This window comes from Vespula pensylvanica, chromosome 5 (assembly GCF_014466175.1).
Source record: "Vespula pensylvanica isolate Volc-1 chromosome 5, ASM1446617v1, whole genome shotgun sequence".
Taxonomy (NCBI): Eukaryota; Metazoa; Arthropoda; class Insecta; order Hymenoptera; family Vespidae; genus Vespula; species Vespula pensylvanica.
Genome location: NC_057689.1, coordinates 3376460 through 3387703, shown reverse-complemented (window position 1 = coordinate 3387703; position 11244 = coordinate 3376460). Strand labels below are relative to the sequence as shown.

The 11244-nt window shown below is 36.7% G+C and overlaps 2 protein-coding genes across 4 annotated transcripts; one reads left to right on the top strand and one right to left on the bottom strand.

The window, feature by feature from the left end:
• Positions 1–376: 376 nt before the first annotated feature.
• LOC122629288 (uncharacterized protein CG3556) lies at positions 377–6081 on the bottom strand. 3 transcript variants are annotated; one of them, XM_043812556.1, is made up of 7 exons: positions 5791–6081; positions 2834–2946; positions 2508–2769; positions 2160–2407; positions 1688–2074; positions 1139–1531; positions 377–1006 (listed from the first exon to the last, which is right to left on the bottom strand). In XM_043812556.1, the coding sequence occupies exons 2-7, from the start codon at positions 2904–2906 to the stop codon at positions 945–947; spliced, it is 1425 nt and encodes a 474-aa protein (XP_043668491.1). In that variant the 5' UTR covers positions 2907–2946; positions 5791–6081; the 3' UTR covers positions 377–944. The 3 variants fall into 3 exon arrangements, with proteins under 3 accessions (XP_043668491.1, XP_043668489.1, XP_043668490.1); XM_043812554.1 differs by having other exon boundaries at positions 1139–1537; positions 5791–6080; XM_043812555.1 differs by lacking the exon at positions 5791–6081 and adding an exon at positions 3068–3526 and having other exon boundaries at positions 1139–1537.
• A 2044-nt stretch (positions 6082–8125) lies between these two features.
• LOC122629392 (protein I'm not dead yet-like) lies at positions 8126–10690 on the top strand. The gene is made up of 8 exons (XM_043812776.1): positions 8126–8239; positions 8371–8751; positions 8963–9021; positions 9138–9456; positions 9637–9779; positions 9845–9939; positions 10018–10301; positions 10403–10690. The coding sequence occupies exons 1-8, from the start codon at positions 8126–8128 to the stop codon at positions 10688–10690; spliced, it is 1683 nt and encodes a 560-aa protein (XP_043668711.1).
• The last annotated feature ends 554 nt before the right edge of the window (positions 10691–11244 follow it).

Genomic DNA, 11244 nt, shown 5'->3' with positions numbered 1-11244 from the left:
CTCTCTCTCTCTCTCTCTCTCTCTCTCTCTCTCTCTCTCTCTCTCTCTCGTATGTGAATCTATTCTTTATTGATTTCAAACAACAAATCAAATGGTACAGCGTATGCGAATAAAACGATTAACTTTGCTTTTCATTAATTTAATAACCCATATCAGCAATAAGCAATCGAAGAGTTTATTTATGTATTTTTATTATTTCCTCTTCGTAATACGAGTGTTACTAAATTAATGATACTTTTGCGAGAACAGGAAACAGGCCATCTTTTTTTTCTTTGCTAATGAATATATATATATATATATATATATATATATATATTTATATATATATATATACATATACATTTATATGTGTATATATATATATATAATTTGATTCTTTTTTTTTACACATATGGGTATCGGATTTATTAAATATTAATTAATACGATATATCATAATACAATATGGTTGTGCATTGCAGTTTCATAGAAAACGGTATTTTTCGTAGCTTAAATAACGAGTCGCGTAGTTTCTCCTTGATATATGTATACGATCCGATGTGATGCTGGAACGTTTAATCATTGGATTCTACCAGACCCGATCATCCAGTCACTAGAACGGAGTTTCAGAAATCACTGCCAATCCTTTCTTACCGTCTTCTTCGGGTTGTCCTTGAAACTACGAGCGGCTGCGCACGAATACGTGCTTAGGGTGAATACGCTTTACGGTTTAGCAATGGCAGTGAATACTATCGGCTCTCGCTCTAGTAATTCGAAATATCAGTTTCTCTCTCTCTCTCTCTCTCTTTCTCTCTCAGATACATACATACACACAAACAGATACATGAACACATTCATACTATATATTTTCCACACTCATACATTCTCTATTTCTCTTGATTTCTCCTCTGATCTCCTCTCTTTCCTCGTTTCTTCTTACTCGATTCTCAGTCTCTCGCGCACAGTTCATAGCTTCTTGTACCAAAAGAGATAATGTTCTCCCTCGCTGACTTGTAGATCATCGACACCTGAAAAAGAGAAATGATTGATCAGTACCAGTTCTCTGAGAAATGTATAAAAAGTAATAAACGAGGGTAGCTTCAATTTGTCGATATCCATTACATAATAATGATCCAATTATAACATCGATCAAGTATCACCTCCAGGTGCAACCAATTGATTTCCAGGTGGCGAGGAAGGATCCGGTGGTGTTGGCAGTCGATAGAGCAACCAATAATGATAAGACATAGGTTCTTCTTTATAACCAGCCAACGTATGAACATAGTGTCCATTTGGCCATTCCGATGCAGCAAATTGAAAATGTGGTGACATCTCAGCGGCTAAAAGCATCACGCCATAGAAGGTTTCGTTTTTCGGTGCGGATACCGTTAGATTGTACGTTTCGTTGACGTTACTTCCGACCCAAAGTGTATATGAAACGTTCACCATGATTGGTATCGAAGTACCAGTTATAATAGTATCCGTATTACTGGTGTTACTTCCGGTTGTCGTTGCTGCTAACGTCTCACTGTGATTCTCCAAGGTCGCCACATCTGCAACTCATAGTTTTAACGGGACATATCTTAATTGCTCGTCAAAAATGATGTTTATATTTCGAGATTTTCAAATTATATTTTAATAATAATTAAAACATTTGTTAATTTCAAGATTAGGTCAGTGACACGATGAATAGCAAAGGAAAGATTTACTGTTGCTCGTGGTAAGTCTAGGTGGTGAACTATCCGTCAGACCCTGTCCACAATCGAGAGCACGAATACTAGCAAGACCACGTGGTGAAACGCCAAGAAGAGCCTCGGCTGTAGCACGAATATCTCCACCGAATGAACCATCCGGACGTTGTTGACTCATCAACCATGTTAAGGCCGCTGATCTGTTCCAATTGTCCCCAGGTTCGTTCTCGACTTCTTCTAGAGCTTGCATAACCAATGCTGTCGTGTGAAGGTCACCGAAGCTACCGTCTAATCTTTGCTGTTGAGCCAAACCGATCGAAGGTTTTCGAACGAAGTGATGCAAATTTCTATGTCTATGATCTTGAACGATACACCTCAGTGCTAATATCACCATTGCCACGGTATCTAAAAGCGAGTATATCATCGTCATTTTATAAATATTCATTTTATATCCCATTAGAAATCATAAGTTCAATGTTTGTTAACTAACCAACGTTATGATCCTGTGCAGCATTGGCAATGTCCAACAAACGACGTATTTGTCGTTTACGTACGTGAGCTTGAGCACTACACGCAGCTAAAGTTGTAAGTGCGAATTCGTAATCGGTCGGAGGCTCGTGATGTTGCAAAGTTCCGATCAGATCGTGTCCATGAAATTGTCTCGGATCCATGCACATAGCATTCAAGGCCAAAGTATAACGAGCCAAACGAACCGGAGAAAATCCAACTTCCCTATGTCTGAAGAAGATCGAAACGTAATAGAAAAGATATCAGAACGATGTATCGAATATTTTTAACATAAGAAAAAAGAGATCATGTTAACTCTTTTACGATGTACCTCCAAAGCAAGAGGACTATCTCCAATTCCATTTCCTTTGAACTAAGTTGCAATTCTAATGGGGCAGGTGGTGCCACGTTATCGTTACGCGATAGATTACCTAAACGAAGGACCAAAATCACCCTGTGAGTATCGTTACCCCATCCAGCATCCTTGTCTCGCTGACTCCATAGCCAAGAAGTAGCGCGTTCCAAGATTATTTCTGCTTCTGCATCCGTAGAAGGTGTTTCCGTATCCGATGGAGTAAGTTCCGTATTACTTCCTAAATATGAAAGAATGATCTTTGTAACGACGATAAATCATAAAGATATTTTTATGAGGTTTACCGTGACAAGGAACGAAGATGCACAAGAAGGCGAGGAAAAGAATCACAGCTGCCATGCTAGCTCTACCCCACATTATCCTTTAACGATGGTTATTACAAGTTTATCGATATCGCCTGTGTAAGAACGAACAAACATGATATTAGTTCGCAAAATAAAAATAATAATAATAATAATAATAATAATCCAAATATTAAATCATATTTATTAAATTTTAATTTAATTTTTTAGATTTACCAAATGGTTCAAAGGTAAACGTATTATCTAAGTAATCGAACGATCGGTCCAGTAGATCTAATCTAATCTAATCTAATCGGATCGGATGATCGAAAACAATACATCGTTCTTCCAGGAAACATTTTAATAAAACCCTTATCATAGATATACACGTGTAGGAGAGACAGAAAGAGATAGAGAGAGGACACGCGTCCACAATCGAGAGCACGATTGTTCCAAGGTTCGTTCGCTTAAGCCTACTCTAAACGATGTTTGAGCTTTGGTACATAAACTTCGTACACATACACGTAACAACGATAAATCGCGTCTGCCGGATAGCACAGCAAGTGGAACACGAGACACGTCGAGCGTCGGTTCGTCCATGGAACATGGGACCGAGCACGATATTGCGTAGGATCGATATCATGGCGCCTGTCGCCCTCCGAGTCAACGTACACACACACTTACATGCACACATACACACAGATACACACACACACACATATATATATATATATCTACTCGGTCGCACACAGCAACGATGCACACAGCAATGCGCGCTCAGAAACACACAGCTTGGTAACCGTAGCCAGGTATATATGCTTTTCCTCTCTCTCTCTCTCTCTCTCTCGCTCTTTCTCTTTTCTCTTGTCTACTCTATCTACCCTATCTACCCTTATCTCTCTTTCTCTCTCCCTCTCTCTCTCTCTCTCATTCTCTTTTGCTACGCTTTATTGTCTGTACCTAGCATACCTTGCATCCTCCATTGTGCTCACGAGATCGCGCGCTACCATTCTGCGCTATCGAACTTCACAGTTGGCTATGTTGCATCGGTGTTAGTCAGGGTATTAACCGAATATGTCTTTTCCCCGTGCTTATAACTCTACACGGTAGAATATAGGATGATTCCAAGCGCTTCTTCTTTTGCTTCTTTTTTCCTTTCATTTTTTTTCCTTCGTTTTATTTATTTTTTTTTTCTTTTTTTCCTACGTCTACTACCCCAGGCTGCTTCAATGAATACAGCGGTGAAAAAAAAAAAAGAAAAAAAAGGGGAAGGCAAACGCACGAGTGACTTTTCGCAGCTACCCGCGATAAGTTAATGATCGGTGCTACTAACCGTGAACTCTTTAAGGGACTTTCAATAGCTCTCGCTTTACCCTTAACTCACAGACCGGAGAAAGTCCTTTTTTTTCGGTCGTTCACTCTTCTATTATATAGTATACATATATATCTGTGTATATCTATATATACATATGTATCTATCCCTTTAACTGTGTAGATATTATTAAAATTCGAAGAATTCCATCTCGTGAATTTTTAATCCGACAACGTGCTTCTTGCCCCTTTGTACATAATAAAGTAGGAAGACATAGAAAAAGTAGAATAGCAATAGCTAGATCGTTCGATAATACAAAGTTTCCTACGTTTTCTATGTACCTTGTAGAAAGTTTTTTTAAAACTTATATACGGAAATATACTGCTATTCTCTCTATAATCGTTCGAACGATAAGAATTTCAAAGAATAATTAATTGTTCTTATTTCCCTTTTTGTTATATTTTACCTTGTACTATAAATCCGAATAAAGATATTCTATTTTTTCCATAATCAATCGTGAAATATATTACGAGATATATAGTATATATCGTTCAATTTGAAATAAAATAAATTCTATGACATGATTTTATATCATTAAAGTCGTAAAGAGACGAGACCATCGAGATAACAAGCGCGGTGTCCGCTAGTAGTAACGATCGAATTTTGTCAGACCCTTGGAGCACTCACAAGTGTTAAGTAGTCAAGTTTGAGACGAGTACGACCCTTCGTAAAAGATAACGGGAGAGAAATTTCTCTAACGAAATTAATCTACAGTCACTCTACTCTTCTATAATTATTTCAGTAGACGTCATCGATCGTATTAAACGATCAATTTTTTTCTTTTTAAATTGTATATTATTTTATTAATACGTTACCACGTGCGATACTTGAAGAATGAATTATTATATTCTCTCTTTTATACTTTGCGTTTCCTTGATATAAATTCTTTTGAAAGTATAATAAAAAATAATCAAAGAAAGTAGCTATAATAAGAATAATATAAATATAAACGAATTTTCACGTCATCCTAATCAAACTTTACAACCGCTCTCGTTTTAGCAATTGTGTTCGAAAAAATTGATCGAATTTTTACAAACGGCGCGTGATTCAAAATGAATCGATATTCCCGTTACCTTGAACTTCCATAATAGATTCTTTCGTTGATTGAAACTCGGAGAAGATTCTCCGAAAGATATTCGTCTCGGACATTTATAAATAAATCTACTGACTTTTACTCTCGCATCGAGATTTCATCGATATAATACATCTATACGTATCTCGCTGAGAAATGTAAAGCTTATGCAGTACGGTCAAGTTTAATCGATAGAAGGAAGAACCGATTGATTTCTCATAGGTAATGACGAAATGAACGAGAAAATCGAACGGAACGATTAAAAAAGGCGAAGAAAGAAAAAAGAAAGGAGAAATAAAGACGAATCAATTATACTAAGTCCAAATCAATTTTTAACGTTCGATTTACCAAAATGTTGCATTATTTCGATCGAAATAAATAAATAAGTAAGTAAGTAAATAAATAAATAAAAAAAAAAAAACAAAGGAAAGAAGAAAAAATTGCTGATCAATCAAACTAAACCATTTCATCGTTTCTACACCCGTTCGTTCATAATCGTATATATTCTTTGCTTACCGTTCGAGAAATACCGTAGCTGATGACCCCTCAACTTCTTTTGCACGATGTAATATGATCTCTTCTCTCGATCGTATGAAGGGAGAGAGAGAGAGAGAAAGAGAAAAAAAAGGATAGAAAATTAATCGTTTGATCGGTATGGCGGCTTTGTAAAAATCAACCGAATCGTTCCAACGGTAATATCGACGAGGACGACGACGAGGAGAACGCGACGACTACGGCTACCACCAGCACGATGCGCCTGTCTCGTGAATGCGCAATGCAGAGCAAAGCCAGGAACGAAGAGCTGCGCGCCGTGAGGGGCCTCGAAGAACGGCTCTTTAACTACCACCACCACCACTAGTGCCACCACCACCACCACCACCACTACCACCCACTACCACCACTACCACTATCAGCATCATCACTACTACCATCATATTTCCTCGCCCTTTCCCTACCTCTTACCCTTCCTCTCTCTTTCGCTACTTCGCTCTCGAGGCATACATACACTTATATTCATACATATAGATATACATATATATACATATACGTGTACAGAATTATACATTCGCACGTGCGAACGCAATACTCCTACCTCTCTCCTTCACTCCTACCCCTTTATCCTCCTTTCGGCAACACTCTCTTTCGCGCAGCGACACCCCCCGATGAGAGAATGAGAAAGAGAGAGAGAGAGAGAGAGAGGAGAGAGAGAGAGAGCAGTCAATCCTCTACAGCTGGACTATCGTGTCTATGTATATATATATATATATATGTAATATGTATATCTAGTACCTATATATAGGGTGAGAGCCATGTAACGTGAACAATTGAAAGTTTCTTTGCATTGAAAATTTACGGTATTGGTAGACTTTGGAAGTTTCTTTCTTCAGCTTATATATAACATATACATGCATATATATATATATATATATACATATATGTATGTGTATATATATACAGGGTGGAACATCCACTAATTGAAAATATCTTATTTTAGAATATCCATCGTTAATTGGATTTTTTGATTGGACTTTACTATGTGTTTTTGTTTTGATTTTTTAAGATAAAATATAGAAAGTTAACGTAAAAAAAAATTTTACATATATTTGAAGAACTAAAGTTAGTAATATTGCACAGTTCACCCTGTATATACATATCCATTTCTATCTATTTTTCCAGCCATCTTCGTCACGCTCGTTCTCTTTTTCTCTTTCTGTTGACTATCCCTTCCTACTTCACCCCCTTCAGTCCTCGAAACTCAGACCTCTCTACTCAACCGACCTATCCTTCCTCGACGAGCTTTCTCTTTTTTCTGTCTCTCTCTCTTTCTCTTTTCGATTTTCTTTTTTCTTTTTTCTTTTTTTCCTTTTTTTTTTTTTTTTATTTTACTCCACGGATTTTCCCTGCCACCGAGTCTACCGAGGGAGCGTCGCTTCTTTTTTTGTTTTCCCGACTTTCACCCACCCTCTCTGTCTACCAACACGCCACCTCACCAGCCACCCTCCTTCGTCTCTCTTTCTGAATCAGCCAGCTTAGAATCTCCCAGTGAATCAGCGTGAGACTAAAGTTCCCTTCACCTCTCTGCACCCTTCCTTCCTTTCTTCCTTCCTTCCCTTTCTTTTCCTCTTGTTTCCTAGCTAGTATCTCTCGAATCGACGACAAGCCACGTTTTGCCAACGACTCGTTCTAAAACTTCATGGCGACCGTACTTTTAAACAAACAATATTCATTATTTGACGAATTAATACCGATACGAAATTTAGAAACTTTATCAGCTCTAATCGCTTTATATATACAGAGTAACGTCGTCATAAAAATGTTTGATAATTTTCTTCGATAGATTAATAAAAATACATCAATGATAAATATATCAAAGTTAAACTCACATATTGATAATAACGAATTTTTTTCATAAAACCTTTATCAATAAAGTTGTATACTCTACATTAATATATTCTACTATTGGTAATATTTGTAACTCTGTATAATAATTCTAATGTATTATCAACGATTAAAAGTGGGAAGTTAAATCTAAATATTATTGTACGCCATGTATATTTCTTTTAGAATAAAATTTAACATCAGAAGGATATCAAATCGATATATCGCATCATTTATATGGGCAAGTTATGACGGAAAACATGGTTTTTATATGAAAGAAAGAAAGAAAGAACGGACCAATTAGTTGAAATTCTAATTAATGGTTACGACAAATTTTAGAAAAAAGAATTTTGAAGTGGAAGAAAAACGCATTGAGGAAGAAAAGTTACTATTTCTCTTTTTCTCTGACATATAACCCTATAAAGTCATATTAGATTTAATATGTTACAACATAATCGTTCTTTTTAGTAATATGAAACAATTCTGGATAAACACCGGTAACTTCTTTCGCTTCTATTGGCGCATGATCTTCGCTATAAGTTGGTTCATACTTCTTACAATTATTCTAATCATGTACAATTCCTCAGTACGTTTGATTTTTAACCCATCGAAAATCTTACATAGTTCATCTATCTAAATAAAGAAAGAAAACATTGTTTATTTTATTGGATGATACTATAAATATTTCTTTAAATTTATTGTGTCATCCTTTTTCAGGAGATCAGATGCTTATTCGTGATACTATTAATGGCAGGATATTGGGTGACCGAGGCTATTCCGGTACCTATTACTTCTATGATACCGGTCGTTCTCTTTCCAATCTTTGGAATAATGAACACAACGGAGACTGTGAATTGCTACATGAATGATCCCATAATAGTTTTCATGGGTGGCTTGATCCTTGCTTTCGCAACGGAACATTGCAACCTGCATATGAGAATCGCTCTTATAGTCATGAAAATAGTTGGTTGTAGCCACTCGAAGCTTCTAGGAGGTCTCTGTACCGTAACCACTTTTCTATCTATGTGGATCGCAAATGCTGCAGCCACAGCAATGATGGTGCCCATTGTCTTTGCCGTTCTCTACGAATTGGAAAGGGTTCTTTTTATAATTATATTATTCTCCTCGATGTGGTATCATCGAAATAACTCGAAATTATTATTATTATTATTATTATTATTGTTGTTGTTATTATTATTATCACGAACTAACGAAGTTTTTCGACGGTTCCGCAAATCAAAATATTTTTATATTTCTTGTGAACACATTTTTTTACAATTATTATTCTCTGTTTTTATTCTTGTCACAGCAAGGACTAGGAAAAGTATTTCATGTTATCATAGATCCAAATGAACCCGATGCTGATCCGTACGTAAAAACCAAAATGAATTTCTATTCGTTCTTTCTCTCCCACTCTCTCCCTCCCTCTTGTAGAATCTTAAAAACGAACGGTTGCTTTGAGTACTCGACTAAATGAAATTCTTTTTCAGAGAATTGAAGCCAACGAACGTGACGAAAGCTTATTTCTTGGCGGCAGCATACGCGTCGACGTTCGGGGGCACTGGAACTTTAGTCGGTACACCGACGAATCTCGTCTTCAAAGGCATCTACGAATACACCTTTCCCGAAGCAGATCCAATCACTTTTGGGAATTGGATCGCAGCTTGCTTTCCTCAAATGGCCATTAACACCTTCGTTTTGTGGATCCATCTTCGAATAGTTTATCTCGGTTTCTTAAGACCAAAGAGCAAAGATGCCGAAGCTGCGAAGATCGGTCCAGAAGGAGAGAAAATAGCTAATCAAGTGAACTTTTCTTAAATTCAAATAAAATCGAATCGTTCCTCATCGAAAGAAAGAGAGAAAGAAAGAGAGAAAGAGAGATCATTTCCGAATCACATTTTTTTATAATCTTCATGATTGTTTCATGGAGTATGAACAATGCAATATTCAGGCATAAGATAATAAATAACGTGATATTCTTAGGTGATAAAAGAGAAGCTGAAAGAAATAGGTCCTATGTCGTTCCACGAGACCATTGTATCGATACTCTTTTTAACATGTATATTTCTCTGGATATTCAGAGCTCCCGGATTTATCATAGGCTGGGCAGAACTTATCTCGGACGTGTAAGAAATTTGTTTTTAATAGATCATAAATCCTTATTTCTTCTCAAATTGATTTGATCTAATAGGGAGATTAAGGATTCAACACCTGTTGTGCTCATTTGCTTGCTGATGCTTTACATCCCTAGGGATCCCGATTTTATATACTCTTGGAGTCGAGATCGTAAGCTAATACATATATTATACTAATTATATCACATACCATGTATTAAACTGCAATGAAATAGTTTTGTTTAAATAGCTGAGAAGAGACCATGGGGTCCTTCCGAAGGTTTAATAACTTGGAACATGATTCAACGAAAGATGCCATGGAGATTGATTTTTCTACTCGGTGGTGGATTTGCTATCTCCAAGGGCAGCAATAAATCTTGTCTGGCGATGAAAATAGGTCATTTGTTGTTACCGTTAAAACATTTACATCCTATATCGCTATTATGTATCGTTTTGTTATTCATTGGTACTCTAACGGAAATAACGTCGAACGTAGGCACTGCAAACATCGTTATACCCATAGTAGCACACATGGTGAATTTCATTAGACTTTTAACTATAAGATAATACTTGGAAAAATCAATTATAACGTTAGCGAAACAATACCGAACCGATAATACATGTTATTGTTGCAGTCTACTGCGATGAAGGTACATCCTCTTTATCTGATGGTGCCATCGACAATAATGTGCTCCTATGGATTTCGATTACCAGTCAGCACTCCACCAAACGCAATTGCATCGATCGCGGCTCACATACGAACGCCAATGTTAATCGTCGGCGGCTTTCTTCCTGCAATATATAGCTTACTCGTACAAATAGTTACCTTTCCACTTTTGGGAACCTTGGTTTTCGGCACCGACAAATTCCCAGAATGGGCAGAAAAAAAAGTAGCGTTATTTTCCAACGGACATTGCAATTAATTTCATTTATCTTGCATTCGGAATCCTTAGACAGTATTGATATATCCAAAATTTTAATATAAGATTGAATATAATACAATTTTTCTTAAAATTTGCATCGTTGAATATCGTGTGTGTGTCAATTAGATTTCAAAAAGATTTCTTTTTGTTCTTTCTTTCCTTTTCTTTTTCTTCTTCTTCTTATTTGACTGGAGGATGAAAGTCAAACTTCGAAACAGCAAAGATGGTAGATATAAGTTGACTGAAGTACTAGAGGTATTTCGGACAATGAAAAGAGCGTAATCAGTAATGCCGCAGGCACTGCTCCCTGTCTTGCTTGAAGAGACGTCATTAAGGTCGAACCGAATTCTTCCATCGTCGTCTTCTCCCCGTCGAATAGAAAGAAACGCGACCTTATCTGAGCCCTTTTCAAGATTCTAGGCCGACTATATTTAGATATTTGAACTTAGGATGCATAGCACGTACTGACTAATGAAAATTCCTTCGAATAAATTCATTAAGTCTGTTCATCACCACTGGTTTTATAATGGCTTATACCGGCAATGAATCCAGAG

Excerpts from the sequence above, each read along its gene's own strand:
- LOC122629392 (XM_043812776.1), top strand. The coding sequence starts at position 8,126 with ATGAAACAATTCTGGATAAACACCGGTAACTTCTTTCGCTTCTATTGG. Across the intron at positions 8,240-8,370 it reads TAATCATGTACAATTCCTCA|GAGATCAGATGCTTATTCGT; the intron begins GTACGTTTGATT and ends ATCCTTTTTCAG. Across the intron at positions 9,022-9,137 it reads AATGAACCCGATGCTGATCC|TTTCAGAGAATTGAAGCCAA; the intron begins GTACGTAAAAAC and ends AATGAAATTCTT.
- LOC122629288 (XM_043812554.1), bottom strand. The coding sequence starts at position 2,906 with ATGTGGGGTAGAGCTAGCATGGCAGCTGTGATTCTTTTCCTCGCCTTC. Across the intron at positions 2,770-2,833 it reads CATCTTCGTTCCTTGTCACG|GAAGTAATACGGAACTTACT; the intron begins GTAAACCTCATA and ends TTTCATATTTAG. Across the intron at positions 2,075-2,159 it reads TGCACAGGATCATAACGTTG|ATACCGTGGCAATGGTGATA; the intron begins GTTAGTTAACAA and ends ACTCGCTTTTAG.